Source organism: Triturus cristatus, chromosome 4_2 (assembly GCF_964204655.1).
Source record: "Triturus cristatus chromosome 4_2, aTriCri1.1, whole genome shotgun sequence".
Lineage (NCBI taxonomy): Eukaryota > Metazoa > Chordata > Amphibia > Caudata > Salamandridae > Triturus > Triturus cristatus.
The window spans coordinates 960,679,341-960,701,093 of record NC_140586.1 but is presented as its reverse complement, the minus strand read 5'-3'; the positions used below and the strand labels follow the sequence as shown (position 1 = coordinate 960,701,093).

Here is a 21,753-nt window from a genome sequence, read left to right as displayed (position 1 = left end):
TCTTTGCTACGCTCTGTTATGCAGCTCCTTCCCTGCATGCTCCATTGGTGCTGAGATAGTTTTGATTGCTGGTTGCTTCTGTTCTCTGTTTGGCTCTGAGAGTAGTTTTGTACATATGACCCCCCTTTGCTACGGTCTGTTATGCCGCTCCTTCCGTGCATGCTCCATTGGTGCTGGGATAGTTCTGACTGCTGGTTGAGTCTGTTCTCGGTTTGTTTCTAGGAGTAGTTTTGTACATAAGATCCCTCTTTGCTACGGTCTGTTACGCAGCTCCTTCCATGCATGCTCCATAGTTGCTGAGATAGTTCTGGTTGCGTCTGTTCTCTGTTTGGCTCTGAAAGTAGTTTTGTACATATGACCCCCCTTTGCTATGGTCTGTTATGCCGCTCCTTCGATGCATGCTCCATTGGTGCTGAGACTAGTTCTGATTGCTGGTTGCGTCTGTTCTCGGTTTGTTTCAAGGAGTAGTTTTGTACATAAGACCCCTCTTTGCTACGGTCTGTTATGCAGCTCCTTCCATGCATGCTCCATTGGTGCTGAGATAGTTCTGATTGCTGGTTGCGTCTGTTCTCGGTTTGTTTCTAGGAGTAGTTTTGTACCTAAGACCCCTCTTTGCTACGGTCTGTTATGCAGCTCCTTCCATGCATGCTCCATAGTTGCTGAGATAGTTCTGGTTGCGTCTGTTGTCGGTTTGTTTCTAAGAGTAGTTGTGTACATAAGACCCCTCTTTGCTACGGTCTGTTATGCAGCTCCTTCCATGCATGCTCCATTGGTGCTGAGACTAGTTCTGATTGCTGGTTGCGTCTGTTCTCGGTTTGTTTCGAAGAGTAGTTGTGTACATAAGACCCCTCTGTGCTACGGTCTGTTATGCAGCTCCTTCCATGCATGCTCCATTGGTGCTGAGATAGTTCTGGTTGTGTCTGTTCTCGGTTTGTTTCTTAGAGTAGTTTTGTACATAAGTCCCCTCTTTGCTACGGTCTGTTATGCAGCTCCTTCCATGCATGCTCCATTGGTGCTGAGATAGTTCTGGTTGCGTCTGTTCTATGTTTGGCTCTGAGAGTAGTTTTGTACATAAGACCCCTCTTTGCTACGCTCTGTTATGCAGCTCCTTCCCTGCATGCTCCATTGGTGCTGAGATAGTTTTGATTGCTGGTTGCTTCTGTTCTCTGTTTGGCTCTGAGAGTAGTTTTGTACATATGACCCCCCTTTGCTACGGTCTGTTATGCCGCTCCTTCCGTGCATGCTCCATTGGTGCTGGGATAGTTCTGACTGCTGGTTGAGTCTGTTCTCGGTTTGTTTCTAGGAGTAGTTTTGTACATAAGATCCCTCTTTGCTACGGTCTGTTACGCAGCTCCTTCCATGCATGCTCCATAGTTGCTGAGATAGTTCTGGTTGCGTCTGTTCTCTGTTTGGCTCTGAAAGTAGTTTTGTACATAAGACCCCCCTTTGCTACGGTCTGTTATGCAGCTCCTTCCATGCATGCTCCGTTGGTGCTGAGATAGTTCTGATTGCTGGTTGCATCTGTTCTCGGTTTGTTTCTAGGAGTAGTTTTGTACATAAGACCCCTCTTTGCTACGGTCTGTTATGCAGCTCCTTCCATGCATGCTCCATAGTTGCTGAGATAGTTCTGGTTGCGTCTGTTGTCGGTTTGTTTCTAAGAGTAGTTGTGTACATAAGACCCCTCTTTGCTACGGTCTGTTATGCAGCTCCTTCCATGCATGCTCCATTGGTGCTGAGACTAGTTCTGATTGCTGGTTGCGTCTGTTCTCGGTTTGTTTCTAAGAGTAGTTGTGTACATAAGACCCCTCTGTGCTACGGTCTGTTATGCAGCTCCTTCCATGCATGCTCCATTGGTGCTGAGATAGTTCTGGTTGTGTCTGTTCTCGGTTTGTTTCTTAGAGTAGTTTTGTACATAAGACACCTCTTTGCTACGGTCTGTTATGCAGCTCCGTCCATGCATGCTCCATTGGTGCTGAGATAGTTCTGGTTGCGTCTGTTCTCGGTTTGTTTCAAGGAGTAGTTTTGTACATAAGACCCCTCTTTGCTACGGTCTGTTATGCAGCTCCTTCCATGCATGCTCCATTGGTGCTGAGATAGTTCTGATTGCTGGTTGCGTCTGTTCTCGGTTTATTTCTAGGAGTAGTTTTGTACATAAGACCCCTCTTTGCTACGGTCTGTTATGCAGCTCCTTCCATGCATGCTCCATTGGTGCTGAGATAGTTCTGATTGCTGGTTGCGTCTGTTCTCGGTTTGTTTCTAAGAGTAGTTTTGTACATAAGACCCCTCTTTGCTACGGTCTGTTATGCAGCAAATTCCATGCATGCGCCATTGGTGCTGAGATAGTTCTGGTTGCGTCTGTTCTGTGTTTGGCTCTGAGAGTAGTTTTGTACATAAGACCCCTCTGTGCTACGGTCTGTTATGCAGCTCCTTCCATGCATGCTCCATTGGTGCTGAGATAGTTCTGATTGCTGGTTGCGTCTGTTCTCGGTTTGTTTCTAAGAGTAGTTTTGTACATAAGACCCCTCTTTGCTACGGTCTGTTATGCAGCTCCTTCCATGCATGCTCCGTTGGTGCTGAGATAGTTCTGATTGCTGGTTGCGTCTGTTCTCTGTTTGGCTCTGAGAGTAGTATTGTACATTTAACCCCTCTTTGCTCCAGCTGTTATTGCAGCTCCTTCCAGGCATGCTCCATTGTCGCTAAGGTAGTTTTGATTGCTAGTTGTGTCAGTGACTTTAGAATAATTTGGGAAAGTATCTGGTTATTTAGTTAATAGTGAGAAGACTGAAATTATGGAATGGAATACACAGTGCTCTAGCCCCTTGGTGAAGCAGGAAATTGGATATTTAGGGATACAAGGGGTACACGACCTTGAAGAACTGTCTCAAACTAATTTCAATAAAATAAAAGTTGAAAAGAAGAGGTTACTCAAGTCTTGGAATAATCTCCCGCTCTCCTTTCTGGGAAGATTGAATCTTTTAAAAATGTCTATGTTACCCAAGTTTAATTTTATTTTGACACAATTCCTTTGGAATTTAAAGTAGATGCCATTACAAAAACTTCAAAGCCACTTAAGTCGTGTTATATGGTCTGCTAAAGGAGTAAGAATTGCATGGAAGAAAATTCGTCAGAGGAAGATATTCAGGGGATAGCAGGCCCCAATTTTTCGGTCTATTACTTGGCATAACAGTTTGTGACTTTTGGATCTCTTCTCTTAGAAAAGGAATTCTTCACCACACTCTTTGGCACTCTGACAAAGGACCATGTAGCTTTTGAGAGCCCTTTCTTGTTCACCCCAAATAATTTAAAAAGGTCAGGCAGAAGACATTGAAGGCTGCATGTAAGGTCTGGTATCAAGTAAGACGGTTCTTGAAAATACCGTACTACTGCACTTCAGCCCCAATCTGGGATTCACCAGGCACACCTAGATGCCTTGGCAGTTCCTCTGGCTAAAGAAGTGGGGTCAAATCCTGAACGGCAAAACATTAGCTTCATGGGATACTTTAGAACAATTAACAGCAGGCCGTCTCTCAAGATTTAAATACTATCAATTGAGTAGTTCGGCAAGGGAACTGGGGGAAAACAGGGCAAGGGAATACAAACTATGAAATAAAGAAGTTATTGGGATCCCTCCAAGCAAAGGAGATCGCCAAATGGTACTGGATGTTGATTGACTCAGGAGAGGAACCCTATTCTATGCTGGTGGCGATCTGGAAGAGGGACCTGCCAAGCACACAGACGGAAGATCTATGCCAAGTATCTATGGCTACCTTTTAGTCAGCTGTACAATTTTCACCCCTTAGGAAAAATCATCTTTTCACAGTCATAGGGCATATTGGATGCCGAAGAAGCTGTCCAAGTTGGGAAGACAAGAGGTGAGGGAGTGTCGTAGATGCGGTGAGTTGAAGACAGATAACATGCACATGTTTGGCAGTGCCTTCTTGTGGAGATCTTCTGGCAAGAAGTGGGTAAGATCTTTAATGAGGTTTTGGATAAAAACATTAACGTAAGCTTGGCGATGGAAAATTTTAGGGTCATTGAGGGGAGCCACAATCCCGTGAAATTATTTAAAAAGCAAAAATGTTTACTGTTTATATTAAAATTGTTGGCAAGGGGGGGCGTGGCCTGCAGCCGATCAAGATGGCCGCAACCTAGAGGGGCTCCGGCGGTGACACCGATTCCCCGATCAATCCGACCACTAATCCGAACAATAATCCTACCTCAAACGCCATTTCTCAGTAGCCGGGCGTGGGGGACGCTGATCGCACTGCTCCCCGGACAGAACGAGCTGCAGACTCACTGGCGGGTGCGCGCTGAAGATTGCGGCCTGCGTACATGAAGGAAGCCGGGGACTGGAGTACGCTGTGAACCCTTGGGGGCAGATGAGAGCGGTGAGGCTGCGAGGAATACGGGCGGAGCGCTGGTGAAAGGCAGTGGCAAGACCCGGTGCGCCCACACACTAGGCAGACGCCTCGGACGATTGTTTCCGTTCCCCCCCCCCCCGCTCCACCACGCTCGCGGCGTGTGTGCGGGCCTGCCTCGGCCCGCGAGTCGGGGAGTGAGACCCGGAGATAATACGCGCTCGGGGAGAGGCACGACTGGTGGCGGTGGCGGCGAGTGCTGCGCCGGCGGTGCTCGCTGCTTGGGGGCACACAGTGATTATATATCAGACCCAGGCTGCAAAGAGGCAATGGATGGTGGGACCCGGGGCCCCTGCTGATAGCTTGGAGGACGTGTGAGGCACATAAGCTGGTGGCGGATTGCTCGAGGCGCGCACACGGAGGGCAGCGCGGCCCGTGCTGAAGAGTGTGGCTGAGTGGACACGGTGCGGAGAGGGGCTTGAGCGCCGAGAGACGATTGTGCATCTCGCCTATAAAGTGCGCATGTGGGTTGGCCCATAAGATTCCAGAGGACTTCCAGATGCGGGCCTGGTAACGTTGGGGGTGGGCCCTATCACTGCTCAGATGACTGGTGTGGAGCGTACAATAACGCCTCAACTGCCTGTGCGGAGGAGGGGTGTCGAGTGAGCCTGCGACTTATGCCCCTGGGCCCACGCTAATCTATTGAAAGCGCCTGCAGCACTGACAAACTGGCCGTGACGCTCGTTCCTGAGGCATCTGGACATGGTTACTGAAGGTGCGTCGAGGATCTGGGGCCCTGCCTAGGTTCCGCTACCAGCGCGACGGGAAACCCGACAGGCCGCGCGTGGAGTGTACTCCCGTGGCGGGTGGCGACTACCAGCTGGCGTAATTGGGCGGAACAATGGGAGGCAGAGGGCCTCGGACGCACTCGCAGGGCAAACTGGAGAAATACGCCTACAACAAAGACCTCCCCGCTCCGCTTGAGTGCAAAGAAGTACCTGCCAAAAGCCCCGAGCCAGAGGGAGCATCGAAAGTGACGCTGGAGGATATTATGGCAGCCCTTGACAAAGTACAATCAACGGTGGTGTCCATCTCCACTGATGTCTCCTTCCTGAGGGCAGATTTTCAGAAGATGACGGCCAGGTTAACGGAGGTTGAACATGCGACAAAATCTCTATCGAAGGACACCAACGCACTACTTCAAAGAGTGGGTCAGTTGGAAGCGGAAAATAAACTTATGATGGAGAAACTGGACGACCAAGAAGGGCGCTCTCGGCGCAACAACGTCCGTATCATAGGTATTCCCGAAAATGAAGGGAGTCCAGCTCTGGATCTATACGTGGAAGATCTTGTGAAGCACAGACTCCAACCCAGAGGACTTTCGACTTTCTTTTCTGTGGAGAGGGCATACAGAATCCCGGGGGGGCAGGCCCAAACCAGGGGCTCCACCTAGACCGATTCTGGCTCGCGTTTTCAACTTTCGGGACAGGGATGATATACTACAAATGGCGAGGGTGGCCCCACCACTGCGGATCCAAAATTCAGTGGTGTCATTTTTCCCGGATTACACGGCGGCGGTAACCAAACGTCGCAGGAGCTTTTTTGACATAAAGAAAGAACGTAGACGCAGGGAACTGCCATACTCCATGCTGTTTCCGGCGGCAGCAGCAATGCAGGGAAGATGGCGACATCCAGGACCACGGAGGGGAACGGGAGGAAAGCCACTCAACTTGGTCTGCGACCGAGGACTAAAGTAAGGCCTTATGGACTATTTGGGCCACACCTACACAGAGAGACATTGTATGGCTTCACCAAGATGGGGGGGGGTAGTCGCTACAGAAGCCCCAATCTGTATAACGTGATCCTCCCACCCGAGTGTGGTAGCTACAGAGCTAACCTGGCAAGACTGAACGAGGGGCTGTGGCACGCTCCTGATGTCAATCTATCGTTTGAGGAGGGGAGGAGCGGCGATGTTCCACGGACTTCTTCCCTCCGCACGCAAGTACTGTTAATGGGAGTGAAGCACTCTGCTGAGTTGGGGTGGCGGATAGTTGGGGGTCCGTCTGGCAGGGACGCAGGGAGGGGGGTGGGAAAGGGGGGAAGTTTTTCATTTTGGGTTTGGTATGGTCTGTTCTGGTTCTTTTGGGGTAGCCGAATTATGATGAACATGCAATTGCGGATGCCGTGGTTGTGGTCTTTCATGAGACAACTGTTGGATATGTTATGTGCCCTACCAGAGACCACTAGGCGACTGCAAACCTACACACCCACCCCGCTGCTTTTTCAACTATGTACACACCAGAAGAAGTTCGGGTTGGAGAAGCTGGGAGGTAGGGAGAGGGGTGGGGGGGGAGGGAACAAGGTATAGGTGTTTCTTGTTTATGGTTCGGTTTTGTATAAGGGCAAGTATGGCACACTTCCAATATGTGGCTAGGGGAAATTTGTGGACGCACAATGTACATGATTCTGAGATGGGACAGAATGTGCGAGAGGGACGGGGATGACGCAGACACGAACTGAGTCCAACTCCCAGATGCCTTTGCTGTCCCCGGCCCTCCCCCTAACACTGCTCACGTGGAATGTGCGTGGATTGGGGGATAAAATAAAGAGAGGTCTCGTACTCCAATATCTAAAGAGATGTGCACCGGCAGTGGCACTGCTGCAGGAAACACACTTGACGGGTTCGGCATGTAGGGCTCTGGATCACTGGGGGTATAAAATGGTGGTGCATTCGGAGTTCTCCTCCGGCTCAAGGGGTGTGGGGATTTTAGTGCATACCCAATTCCCGCTGATCATACAGCGTACGCAGCAGGATGACCAGGGTTGCTTTGCGGCAATTTCTTGTTAGTGGGAGGGGAAACAATACAATATCGTGTCTGTCTATATCCCCCCGGCCCTTCACTCCGTAGCTCTCCCGGCGCTTAGCGCGTTTCTACTGGGTCTTCCAGAGGGTGTGATAATGATGGGTGGGGACTTCAATGCTGTTATAGATGGAACTAGAGATAGGCATCCCCCCAGGCAGAACAAAACGGGCGCCGCGTGTCTGGAGGGGTTTGTTGAGGCACTCGGGCTTACAGACGTGTGGAGATATAGACATCCAGAGACGAGGCAATATACTTTTCAGTCGGGGGTGCATAATAGCCTGTCACGTATTGATTATTTCTTTACGACCGCAGAAGATCCCGCGAATACGGTGGAAGTGGAAATTCGCCCGAGGGGAATTTCCGATCACTCACCTATAATGTTAAAATATGCCCATCATCACAAAGTACGGAAGCGTGTCTACCCTGTGTTTCCGGGATATCTACAAATCCCTAAGGTTTCAGAGGACGTACTCACAACGACACGACAGTACTTCCAAGAGAATGCTTCATCAGTCCAGTCCCCGGGTACTCTTTGGGAAGCATATAAAACGGTGGTGCGCGGGCAGATCATCTCTTCGGTTGTAGGCCACAGGAGGGCGATGCAAGCCGACTTGGACAACATTGAATCAGACCTGCGCACTGCTACAGAGCAGCACGCACAGAATCCGTCCTTGGAGACATCCCAGGCGCTGCACGCCAAACAAAGTGAATTTAGGGAATACCAATTGGAGACGACTAGGGCACGGATCCAAGCCACGAGGCACAAAGTATACGAATTAGGAGATAAGGCCAATAAACTTTTGGCCTGGCTTGATAAAAAGGAACGAGCGCAGAGAACAATAGCACGGCTGCGGGCGCCCGATGACTCATTGGTGGTTGCACCGGAGTAAATAGTGAACGTATTAGCTGGGCATTTTAAGCAGGTATATGAAACTCAGACTATATCCACGATAGAGGCGCAGGCGTACATCCAGGACATTAAGTTGCCTAGACTATCCCCAGAAGACGCCCTCATCTTAGAAGCTGACCTTACGGTGGATGAAGTGCAATTGGCCATTGGTTCCCTGCAATCGGGAAAGGCGGTGGGTCCTAATGGTTTGCCCATTGAACTGTATAAAAAGACAGCAGCCACGACGGCCCCTTATCTTTTGAATATGTATCTCGAGAGCCTGGCGGTGGGGGAGCTTCCTCGAGATCAGCGAGTGGCCACCATTGTGGGGATTCCAAACCTGGAAAGCCTCCTGAGGAGGGCTCCTCTTACCGCCCAATCTCCTTAATTAACGCCGAAGCCAAGATCTTAGCCAAGCTGCTGGCGGCACGGTTGACCCCTCACCTGACAACCTTATTTCACCCAGACCAGTCTGGGTTTATGCCAAATAGGAGCACAGCTCTTAACTTGCGGCGATTGCAGGGAGTAATAGCACGCATGTCCCACATTCGGGAACCGGCGGTTATCCTTTCCCTTGATGCGCGAATGGCGTTTGATCTGATAGAGTGGCCGTATCTTTTTGCAGTCCTTGGACATTTCGGTTTTGGTCCCAAGTTTTGTGTGTGGATACGGATGCTCTACACTAACCCTCTGGCGCATGTAGCGGCCAATGGGCTCATATCCGGGAACTTCCCGCTGGCGCGGGGAACGCGCCAGGGGTGTCCGCTGTCTCCGCTGCTCTTCGCATTAGTGATGGAGCCATTGGCGGAATGGATCAGATGGGAACCGATGATTCATGGACTTAGATGGGCACCACACTGGGAAGACCGCATTTCCCTTTATGCGGATGATGTGCTACTATACCTGGCATCCCCCGAACGCTCAATTCGGACGCTCTTAAATATATGTGAAATATTCGGGCGGGTATCCGGGTACACCATCAACTGGTCCAAGTCGGTCTTATTTGTGTTGCATGGTCCGACGCCGTTACTTCCCCGGGATTGTCCGTTGCAGGTCGCGGAGACGACCTTCAAATATTTAGGCATTCATATTACACCTGCATCTGAGGAATTCCAGTGGAGAAATCTTAGACCTCCCCTGGAGCGGTTTCAGCGCGATGCGTTAGTATGGCGCGGTCTGCCGTTATCTATGCTGGGGAGGGCGGCGCTTTTTAAAATGATGGCCCTCCCACGTTTTTTGTATGTTTTGGAGAATACCCCGTTTCGAGTGCCACTGAGCTATTTTAAAACGATCGCGTCGGAAGTCTCAGGTCTGATCTGGGGGAATAAACCGGCGCGTATTGGGCAAGAAAAGTTGGTCAGAAGCTGGTATGACGGGGGTATAGCCATCCCTAATATACAAATATATTACTGGGCGGCCCAATTAAAAGTGATTAATAGCTGGATACACGCTCCTCAAACCGACCCGGCGTTTCAGGCGGATAGGCAGGGCCTGGGAGAGGATGGAGTTCTGTCTGTGCTGTACAATAGAACAAAATCTAAACCACTGATTGGGCCAACTGCACACACGGTTCATATATGGTATGAGGCGCATGTCAGGCTGGGTTGGAAGCGGGTTATCATGCAGATGACACCACTCTGGACAGCTCAGCGCCTTGGGCGATTGAAGAACAGTAAAGGCTTTGATAGATGGGATGTGATAGGCATATCTACGGTGGGTGATCCCTGGAAAAAGGGCGAGGTAGTCCCGTTCGCACACTTACAGGCCAAGTACGAGCTTGCTGCATCGGAATATTACAGATATATGCAAGTGAAGCACGCGCTACAGGCGGCTATACCTGCGGGCACCATCTTGGCCGAGGCCACTCCCCTAGAGGATAGATTACTGACTGAATATATGCATAAAAGGGCCACTTCATTCACCTATCGTAAGCTGATAAATAACCTGCCGGACCCGATGTCGGCGCTTAAACGGAAGTGGGTCGTAGACTTGGGAGAGTTGGATGATGGAGAGTGGCAGGAGGCGCTCTCTTCCCCTCGGGAGGTGGCAATACCGGCACGCCTGCGGTTGATACAATTGAAAGTACTTCATCGTACGTATTATACCAGAGTGACACTCTTTAAAATAGGGATGGCTGCACATCAATTTTGTCTGAGGGAGTGTGGAGAGGAGGGTACCTTCTACCACACGATATGGGACTGTCCGAAGATTGGGGCATACTGGATCAAGATAATGAGGACTATGTCTCAAACCGTGGGGGTGTCAGTACTTCCAGACCCAAAACATTGTTTATTAAACATATGGGAACCGACTGATCTAACCCACCCAGAGCAGGACTGGGTCACAGTAGGTACCATGGTTGCTAAAAGAAATATTGCCAGGAGATGGGGCTCGAAAGCGTCACCTACGCTGAGAGAATGGTGTACGGATATGGATGACGCCATGATAGCGGAAAGGGCAGTGTATGTGCATCGCGGATGTCCCCAAAAATGGGCCAGAGTCTGGGGGGCCTGGAATAAATTCAGGGGATATATTTGTGACCCACCAAGATCAGAAGCTGTACAAAGATCAGAATAAAGTTGGTGGAAGAAAGGTAGTGGGGAGGGTGGGTGATACTGCTGATGGAGGGTTCTTGGAGTCATGTGAGAGTGTTGTTTTCAGGAGTATAAACATGTATTGGTGTTGCCAGGAACTAAGTGTGTACGGATTATGTGAATTACTGATGCCCAATGTTCTTAATAAAAATATTTAAAAAAAAAAAAAATTGTTGGCAAGAAGGGAAATATGTTTAAAGTGAGTACAGGTTACTCCCCCAATATGTACTGAGTGGGTACAGCCAGTCCATAGGATAAGTGTCTTAGGACGTAACTCGTTATCAGTCAAGAGAGTAAAATTCTGGGAGTTATGGGATGCTTGGGAAAAAAGACCCCATAAAAGCTTGGTCCCATGATTATGACATCTACAGTTAATGTTTTAGGAATTAAGTTGGGACAGGAAGGCCTTAAGGAAACAGATGCCAAATACTCATTCCTGATAAACTATTAATGAGGCTGGAGAGCTGGTTTTCTTAAGGAGCAACTTGGGTAGAGGCCTTGTCCCAGTGATATAAGGAGAGGTCTTGGCAGTTGTTTCCCGAATTCTAAGAAAAAGCCGAGCCCCTTTAAGCCTAAAAGATGTAAAATGAGGACTAATGTGGTTTTAAAGACCAACACGGAGATAGTGATACAAGGGTTTCAAAACGTGCACAGTACGTATGGGGCGAACAAGTGTGGATAAACAGTGCATTCATTACTGGATGTTAAGGATGCTCCGGACTGACATCAGGAATATTGTCGAGTGCCGTGCTCATTCGGTATAATAACACAGTGAGGGTGGCGTAAGGAGAAGGGTATACAAGAACGGTGGATAGAAAATTCCCTCTGACCAGAGATGTTGTTAGGCCTACACTGAGAGAGGTACAAAATGCTCACTTAGTTTAGTGCAAAGGTGACACTGTAGTGAGACTACAAGGAAAGGAATACTTGAAACATAAAGATCAATTAATGCATACATGCTTGGGTCTTACTTTGGAAAAGTTGTATGTTAAAAAACTGGCGTTTGGGTTGGCCGCCATTGCGATTAATGAAAGTCGGGCGTGATCGACACTCAGTTATGGGAACACAAAACATGTAGAAAGGACAGTCGAGGATAGTGCAAAACGGAGGGGGCCATCCTAAAAGAGAAGATGTGTCAGGGAGAAGAATGGGAACTGGAGTGTAGTAGGTATAAAGTATGAATAGCAGGAAGTATCTGTGAACCACAATTTAGGACAATGATGTAGAGTGAGATGGTAAGTAGGCACAAGTAAGAAAAAGGAAAAAAGGACTTTTACTGGTGGATCAGCGGCCTCTTGGAATGGTGAATGCTAAAGGAATGATAGGGCTGGACATGTGTAATGAGAAAATGAAAGATGTCAAGAAAGATGAAAAGGTATAACATGGGTATTCCTTCCACCAGGGGCGGCTGGCGCTTTCTTCATTTATAGAAAACAACGATATTCAATACGATCGTTGAGACCATTGGGCATAATTGAATCCAGTCTTTTTATTCAAGACGTCTCTGTTTGTAGAAGGTGCTTGCGATCGGCTCAGCCTTCTAGGATATTGAGGGTTTCTAATACCATGAAGCGCAGCTGACATGTGTGATTGAATGTCATAAAGTGAGAGGCTATCGCTGATTGAAATCCATCGTCCTTATGCTGCTCTTGTGTAGCCACAATGGCTCCTCTCAAACCACTGAAGTCTACTATGCTGCACCATGTTTTGTGCTGCGCAGCACATTCTTTTATTGTACCTTCAAAGCAGGACATTTTCTTTTGTAATACAAAAAACAGAGAGCTGAAGACCTGGGAGTTTTCTACCAGGGAATGGCAGTCATTTTTTTTTTCTTCATTTTTTTTTTTATCTGTTTGGTATTGCTAGGCTTTTACCTGTGATCCTGAACTTAAAAAATGTAGAACATAAAAAGCAAATGTAGAACAAAACGCCTACCCTAAATAGTTTTCTCTCACCTACCTCCAAATTTCGCCAAAGTTTTTTATAATCCATTTAATATGATCTACTGATAAGAGTATAAACAAGAAACACCACCATTCCATCTTCCCTCAATCCAGCATTAGGGACCAGAACGTTGATTCCTCCTCAATCTCTTTTTTTCCCTGCGTCACAACCCTTCTGGGAGAACTTCTTCTTATTTATTCCCCAAGGAATCTGTTTCATATGATTAACCTTATGCAAACAGTTTCTTTTAATTTGTAGAAACTGTCAGAATGGGAGATTCCCCCTTTGGGCCAATGTTTGTAATGTCTCAGAGTACAGTAACAAGATCTTATTACAAACCATGTACCAGGGGATGTGTATAAGCACTGTGCCACTCTCCAAGGCTGATTTGTTATATCAGGCGATGTACAAAAGCAGTGTTCTGTTCGTCAGGGCTGCATTGTTGTAGTAGGTGCTGTGTAAAAACAGTGTGCAGCTCTCTAAAGCTGCACTATTGCATAGGGTTATGTGTAAAAGCAGCTTGGCTCCCATTATGTGCCGATGAGTGTTGCGTCAGGGTGTCCACCTTCTAAATGGGATCCGGTCTCTTTGCTGCCAGCTTTATTTTATTTTTTATTTAAAGAGTTTTAAAAAGCGCGAATGTGACCCATCCAGGTATCAGAGTGCTGACCAAATCGTAGACATGGTATACATACAGAGTAAATGGCAAAGATAGTTATTAGGGAGAACAGCAAGAACTGCAGAGCATACATTTAGTGCGTAGAAGCACAATCAAATATTGTCAAAAAAAGATTCATCCTGCGTTCAGTAAAGTTGTTAATAGAGATGTTTGTTCATAAGAAATCTTTTCATTTCTATTTTGAAGGGAGTAGTTGAGGGATTGGTTCTGATAGTGTGTGGCAGTGAGTTCCAAATTCTAGGGGCTAGGCCATGAGTGGTTGTATGTCGTCTTCTTGATAACCTTCTGTGGATTCAACAATAGTGAATTGACACTTCTCAAGGACCGACTGCCCAGACCGCTCCAGTTTATTGGCCAGGTAGATTGCAGTGTTGTGGTGTTGAGCCTTATGAGTCATGCAGGCTATTTTCAGCTGGATCCTTGGTTCAAGCGGGAGCCAGTTAAAATTATCAAGTCTGGACTGATCAGATCAAACTTCCTGGATCCAGAGACTAGTCTAGCTGCTCAGTTCAGTAGAGCTCCTAATGGTGCTAACTTTGTTTTGGGCAGGCCTGCGAGAGTAGCAATCCCATAGTTTAATCTGGAAATGACAAGGGATTGTACTGCCCTGCCAAGGTCAGCAGGGGGCAAGAAAGGTTTAATTTTCTTTAGGATGCTTAGCTGATAGTTGGCTCCCTTTGTTGTTGCGCTGATATGATCTTGCATATTCAGATGTTTGTCCAGAGTTATACCAAGCCATCTCGTGGAGCCATACATGTACTGTCAGAGCAGGTGTGGGGGTTGATCAGGAGGAACTCCGTTTTGAGGGCGTTGAGCATGAGGTGGTTGTGGGTTAGCCAATGCTGGGTTTGCAGCTGGGTGTGGCTTCCATTCCTAGAAGCAATGCCTTCTTGCAGCTAAGGTTTCTTCACAAATGACTCATGTGAATATGCAAGCTTGGTAAGGATTAATCAACAGCTATTCTTGTCAACAATATTAGTGCGTCACGATACTTGTGTGTCCCAATATTTAATTTCTGATATTTCTGTCTCCTGATATTTTTACATCGATATTTTGTCCAAATACCCTTTGTTATATTCTTCCTGGAGTTACCTTTGTTATATAGTTCCTGTTAGACCTGCCATTCTTGGCTTGGTTTCCCCAGAATTTTCACCTTCAGACCCTCTGTTTATGCTGACTTTAGGACTCTTAGCACTTTATCACTGCTAACCAGTGCAAAAGTGCATTTGCTCTCTGCTTAAAATGTACTAAAATTGGCTAATCCACAACCGGTGTATTTAATTTACTTATAAGCCCCTAATAAAGGGCACTACATGTGCCCAGGGCCTGTAAATTAAATGCTACTATTGGGCCTGCAGCACAGATTATGCCACCCACCTAAGTAGCCCTTTAAACATGTCTCAGGCCTGCCATTGCATAGCCTATGTGTGCAGATTTAAACTGCCATGTCGACCTGGCAAGTTAACCCTCTTGCCAGGGCCAAACCTTTCTTTTCAGTACATATAAGTCACCCCTAAGGTAGGCCCTGGACAGCCCAAAGGTAGGGTGCTGGGTGTGTAAAAAATAGGAAATGTACAATTAAGTTTTACACGTCCTGCTAGTGAAAAACTCTTAAATTATTTTTTCACTACTGCAAGGCCTCTCCTTCCCCTTTGTGGTTACCTCATTACATCTTAGAAGTTTAATTTCCAATTGTTTAGAGATTGAACCCTTGGTGTCTCTGGAATCACAATTTCAAAACACAGCTATTGGTGAAGTCAGATTTTAGATTATAATTCTAAAAATACCACTTTTAGAAAGTTTTCTAAGAGGCACTCTCTTGGTGTATACCATGCTTGCTTGAGTGAACGTCTTAGTTTTTTCAGACACACCTTTTTCTTTAATTTTTCTTGTAGGATAGTGGCATTCTCAATATAATGATCTTGTTGTTCTTATCTGTTAGCTGGTGTCTTCGCTGTTTTACTGTTTGAAGTGTTGCACAAATACTTTACACATTGCCTTTCAAATTAAGCCGGTCTGACTGCTCTGTGCCAAACTACCAAGGGGTGAGCACAGGTTGATTTAGGGTGTATTTGTGACTTACCCTGACTATGATTGTGGTTACTGTTTGACCAGGGCTTCCACCCCAGTCAACTAGAAACCCAATTCCTAACAGCTCCTGAAGTTACTTTTATTTGATAGTTTCCTGAAGTTACATCTTTCTTCTACACTTACTGAAACTGAAATAACAGCAGCACATCTTGACCCATCTCTGTTTCCACAACATGTTTGTGTTTGAATGAAATCTTGACCATGTGCATCTACCTATTGCTGTGTGTATAGCACATGGGTTCTCTGTGAGCGCTCTTTCTTGACTAAGTTACTTAATTTACTTAAAATGTGACATGTTCAACAGAATAGAATTTTTAGTTAAAATCGGTGTATGGTGGAATATCCATTCCTATATTTCAAAGATGGCAAAGTAGAGATGTATTTCACAACCAAGTACATATTGTGTGCTGACATACCATTATGTTACTATTGACTACTTTTAAATCTCTTTACATTTAACAGGAAACAAGCTTTGAATGCACCAAATGGATATTAATGAAGAAGATAATACTGTAAATCTGCAAAGGAGGGTCTGAAATAATGAGCTCCAGTATTCAAGAAAACATCAATGCAGTCGGAGACAGAGGAACCTGCACGTAAACTGACAGACCCTGGAAGAAGCAGTCATGGGCAGTTCAATGGATGTAAGAGACTGAGCTGTGCACCTCCACGCCACAAGACAAAGAAATGAACTCTAAAACACTTACGCGACCAGACTGAAAAACCACATAGTGTATAAACAAGTATCCTATACCAGCTTTGATCATGAGATCAGTGTGGTGTGGCTTCAGCAGTGCTCTGTTTTTGAAACCAACAACAGACCACCTTTCAGTGCTATAGGAGTATTGTAAATTCTTTCTGGCCTAACCACAAGAACCAGAGAAAAGTACAACGTAGTGGAGACAGACAACTGAAGGGTAAAGGAAACCGGGATTCTGCTATCTAAAAAACAAACTGCTATCCCAATTTGCACTGACCAGCAGGATGCTGAATCTTTACCTGTAAGCATTATCCAATCTAAAGACATAATCACCCAGAATACAAGTCTTTTAACTTTATTTTCAAACTGAAAATCAAACGTGCAAAATACCACACACATAAAGGGAATGTGAGAATAGCACAAGTCCTTTATCAACCATGCTGTCTCATCAGGAAACCCAGTCATGGGATGTAGGCCCATTTATACCCGACCCAGAGACACTAACTAAGAAAGAAAAATCCTACACAAGCAGCAAGAGCTTTAGTTTGCCCTCAATAGTAAAGAATAATCAGCAAACACACAAAGGAGGAAAACAATTCAACTGCACTGCATGTCTGAAGAGCTTTAGTCAATCAACACACTTAAAAGAGCATCAGCAAACACACACAGGAGAAAAGCCATTCAGGTGCAGTGAATGTGTGAAGAGTTTTAGTCAGTCGTCAAAACTAAAAGCACATCAGCGAATACACACAGGAGAAAAACCATACAAATGCACAGAATGTGTGAAGAGCTTTAGACAATCAGGACACTTAAAACAGCATCAAAGAACACACACAGGAGAAAAACCATACCATTGCAGTGATTGTGGAAGTAGTTTTAGTGAATCCACAAGTCTCAGGATTCATCAGCGAACACACACAGGGGAAAAAATATTTAAGTGCAGTGAATGTGAGAAGAGCTTTAGTCAATTAGCACACCTACAACGGCATCAGAGGACACACACAGGGGAAAAACCATTTAAGTGCAGTGAATGTGGGAAGAACTTTAGTCAGTTATCAGATCTCCGAAGGCATCAGCGAACACACACAGGGGAAAAACCATATCATTGCAATGAATGCGTGAAGAGCTTTTGTCAATTATCTGAGCTCCAACTACATCACCGAGCACACACAGGGGAAAAACCCTACCATTGCAGTGAATGTGTGAAGAGCTTTAGTCGGTTATCACACCTTCAAAGACATCTGCAAATGCACACAGGGGAAAAACCTTACCATTGCAATGAATGTGGAAGTCGTTTTATTGACTCTTCAGCACTAAGGAATCATCAGCGAACACACACAGAGGAAAAGCCTTTTGAGTGCACTGAATGTTTGAAGAGCTTTAGTCAATTATTAGATCTTCAAAGACATCAGCAAATACACACAGGAGAAAAACCATACCACTGCAGTGAATGTGTGAACAGCTTTAGAAAATTATCAGAGCTCCAAAGACATCAGCAAACACACACAGGGGAAAAACCATACAATTGCAGTGAATGTGTGAAGAGGTTTAGTCGGCTATCATACCTCCAAAGCCATCAGCGAACACACACGGGAAAAACCATACCATTTCAGTGAATGTAGAAGTAGTTTGTGAATCTTCAGTATTCAGGAATCATCACCGAACAAGGGGAAAATCTCTCAAATGCACTGAATGTGTGAAGAGGTTTAGTCCATTAGATATTCAAAGACATCAGCGAACAACACACAGTGGAAATGCTATTTAAGTGCAGTGATTGTGTGAAGAGATGTTGATGGTCATACCTACAGAAACATCAGCTAACACCCAAACATCCCTGAATGCACAAATGAACAATCCTAGAGATGGAGTGAATTTAGCAAGAGCTTAAGTATATCAACAAATATACTGACCCATCTGAGGACATAGACAGGATAAAAAAGTTACAGTTAATGTGAGATGAAGGAATTATCGGAAATTATAAAATTACAGCTAGGTGGGACAGTCAAATACCAGATGATAAAAAGTAGATGATAGAAGACCCAATTAGAAGGAAGGAAGACAAACCTAGATATTTGTAAAATTATAAAAGTGTCTGTACTCAGTGACTCGTCATTTCTCTACGCATAGGAAAAATGACATAGAATACCAGGAAATCCAGTGGGACATTAGCACAATGTGGACTAAAAGGAAATGTATTTTTTTTCTTCTGTGAAGGAGTTACTAAGAAAAACTTCCAAGCACACCTGATCGTGCTAACAGTAAAAGCAACACTCTGACCCAGGCTTGGACTAACAATTGTATTTTCAATTAACTTTAGGAAACAGTGATAAAACCTATAAACATGACACACTCAAACCAATTTACTAAGCACCCACTGGTGAATATTCATAGTGGATTGTGGCGTTTGGTCATTTCATGCAACATTGATGGTTCAGTGACAGCCAGCGACCAGAGAAGTGTCCAAAAACAGAACAAGTGAAAGTAGGAACATGTGAGCTGTAACTTTCAGGGTTAATGCTTGTAGCGCACAATATTTACCTCCCAAGACGTGGGAAGTGATGCTCATTTCCATCACTCTATCAATGTCTCGAAGTAACTGGGCATTTTCACCTTTTTTTATAATTTGGGAGATTGTTCCCTCCAAGCCCATGAAAGAACATAAAATGTTAATATTCTACCAAAGGCAATCTATGGAGCCACACTTATGACACACCGAGTAAGCCCAGCTTGAGCTGTTGTCAAATATAATTTGTAAACAAGAATTCCGGGGGCTCCTCTGTAGGCTAGTAATTCTATGTTTTTATTTTTATGGGAGCTTAACTTTAAATGTACATGCCGCTATATTGGAATTAAACGCTGTCCTGTACTGGGCAAAGATAGGGGAAAGTAAGTAACCCGTACTGATGTATGGTTTTGTTACCTGATGAAAGCTTCTGAGATTCTTGGTATAAAATTAACTGAATTTGTTACGAATCTTTGTTGCCACTTAATGCAATTGATTGGTACAGGCATTTGGGACATCTCACAATTTCTTCTGCTAAAATATGAGTACGGAATTGATTTAAAATATTCTCCTTCCATGTGCATATTTAGCGAGTACTTTAAAACGTAGAGAACTATATCTCAAACAATTAATACAAGTGAATACAACTACTAAAGTGAGGCTGAAAAGACAAAATTGGGATATACAAATTAATGTATTTGTTTTTGTGAATGCGTAAACCAAGGAACCTCAAAATCATTGTATTTTTCCACCCCTGGGCCTCTTGGAAACAGCTAATATGTTTATAAAGCTGGTGTGAGATACAGATGCATCACTTACTACACTAGGTCTATTTCGGATAGACTGGGACGAGGTCATTTTCAGAACTTAGAAATTAAAAAATTACGTGCTATTAATTGCCAGAATGAGGATAGCACATCTATGGAGCCCGAGGCCTGTCCATTTTGATATGTTTGCTGTTTGCAAATCAATAACAGTCGAGAATCTCAGCACATGTGACTAAAGAAAAACCACTTCCTAGCAACACGCTACCTGTCTTGCGTAACATGGTGGGGGTTCACTGAGAGTTGTCTTAAGCACCTACGATGGGGTCACTGGGGATGTTTGACTTATTTAAATAGTGGGTTGATTGTTAAGACATCTGTCCCTAGTTTGCGCAGAATATGGAGGCACAGTCAGTCGCTGGGACACCGAAACAGAGAACAGACAACAATTTGCCAACAGTCACGCACTGAGCTTCCTCTGTCAATGTGTAATAACTTTTCTCTTAACATCTGATGATCCGGAATTCTGTACTAATTTGCCTAAAGTATGCAGGAAAAAAAAGGAACTAGAGAGTAATTGTGTACGTTTGCGAGTTTTAGGTCAAAAAGGGACTCCATTAGCCGAACAATTCATGTCACACGTATTGTGGAGCATTCTTCTGGTACATATTTCTGCAGGCTCTCTTTAACTATTGGTATAATAAACTGTGAGATCCTTTTAGTTAGTCTAGGTATCTTTGAATGTTTAATCAAACGTGTAATCATTTTACTTGTGGGATGTGTATTTTAATGTTGATGCAGCCATTCTGTTTCCCTATCTGTGATTATGAATGGATCGGTTACATTTTAAAGTGCATTTTAGTCATTCATGCATTCATCTACACTGTTGATGTATTGATTTCATGTAATATACCTTAACTCAAAGTAAATCTTGATTGATTCATCCACTCTCAGTCAGCTAGCTCTTCTGTGATTTTCTGCTGCCTACTCAAGAAGCCTGTGACTGCTAAGATACTACAGAGTCAAGTGTTGATGCTATTCTACTTGACCCAGTTTGGGAAGCCAAACAACATCAGCCCCCACAGCGGGGCCTAGTAGCCGCACTTGCTGCCCCCCCGAGTGGGGTCTGTTGATGAGTTAAGTGTTAGCTGCAATCCCCCTCTACCCATGCTGCTCCTTAGATTGCCCTTTCCTTTGTTTATGAAGGCAAGTCTGGTTTCATTCAAACAGAGATGAAGGAGTGGGAAGAACTTTTGTTCCACATGGCTGAAACCATCTCAGCTCAAGCAGTATAACACTGAATGAGCATGTTTGAATGCACGTACCCACACCCAACACTCTGCACTGACAGCACCCAACACCCCACTCTCTCGCCCATACACAGTCCTGCAGCCACCCACACAACACTCCACACTAGCATGCATGCTCAACACCTGCTCACTGAACAAGCATGCCACAGAGATGTGGGACTTGCTGCACGACAATGCCCCTGACCTACTTTTTCTCATGGAAACCTGGCTAAACCCTGTATCTGCACTTGACATCGCCACATCCACCACCCCTTGCTATAAGATGACCAGGCAAGACAGACTTCACAAGCCCGAAGGTGGAATATCCATTATCCACAAGAACATCATAAGCTGCACCACATTGACGTACACATCATCCTCCAACATGGAATACCTGTTGTTCAAGCTCCACATCGCAGCCAATGGCACCCTACGCAGCACACTCATCTACAGACCACTGGGACAGCACACCAACTTAACCGTCACTATCACACACGTAGTCGCTCCACTCATCCTCAGTGATGGCAATTTCATCCTGAACTTCCACCTGGAAGACCACACTAACCCAAACTCAAGATCACTCATTGAAGACCTTGGAAGTCTCGGCCTCACCCAGTGAACAAAGGGACCTAGCCACATTGCCGGATGACTTCTGGACCCTATTTCACCAACTTTGGCTAAATCCAAATCGACAAGCCCACACCAGTTCCCCGGACAGATCATACCCTCTGCAAGTCCAGCATCCCCATCCCGGTCCAACGCACATGCACAACAGACCAGCCCACCGAAACTGGAACAGAAGCACTGACAAGGACTGGAACACCCTTTCAACGCTCACCCCCCAGAAAACAGCAACATCCTCCCCAAAACCAAGAATTTCAACAATTGGTTCACCTCCTGTGCTGACTCTCAGCCCCCCCCCCCCAAACACAATAATACAAGGATATCCAGACTACAGGCCAGTTGGTACAAAAAGGAATTGAGACTGATGAAACGCCATTGCGAACAACTGGAGTACAAATGGAGAATTAGCCAGGACAATGTCAACAAGCACATTCTAATTCACTTTGAGACGCTA

At 45.6% G+C, this 21,753-nt stretch overlaps 1 protein-coding gene across 2 annotated transcripts in view; it reads left to right on the top strand.

The window, feature by feature from the left end:
• LOC146839128 (uncharacterized) overlaps positions 1 to 20,219 on the top strand; it is a 66,414-nt gene extending 46,195 nt beyond the window's left edge. For both annotated transcript variants that reach the window (XM_085603149.1, XM_085603148.1), the window contains one exon: positions 15,882 to 20,219. In XM_085603149.1, the coding sequence (XP_085459275.1) occupies positions 16,557 to 17,735 (1,179 nt within the window). In that variant the 5' untranslated portion in view covers positions 15,882 to 16,556 and the 3' untranslated portion in view covers positions 17,736 to 20,219. The remainder of the gene's footprint in view (positions 1 to 15,881) is intronic.
• Positions 20,220 to 21,753: the final 1,534 nt, after the last annotated feature.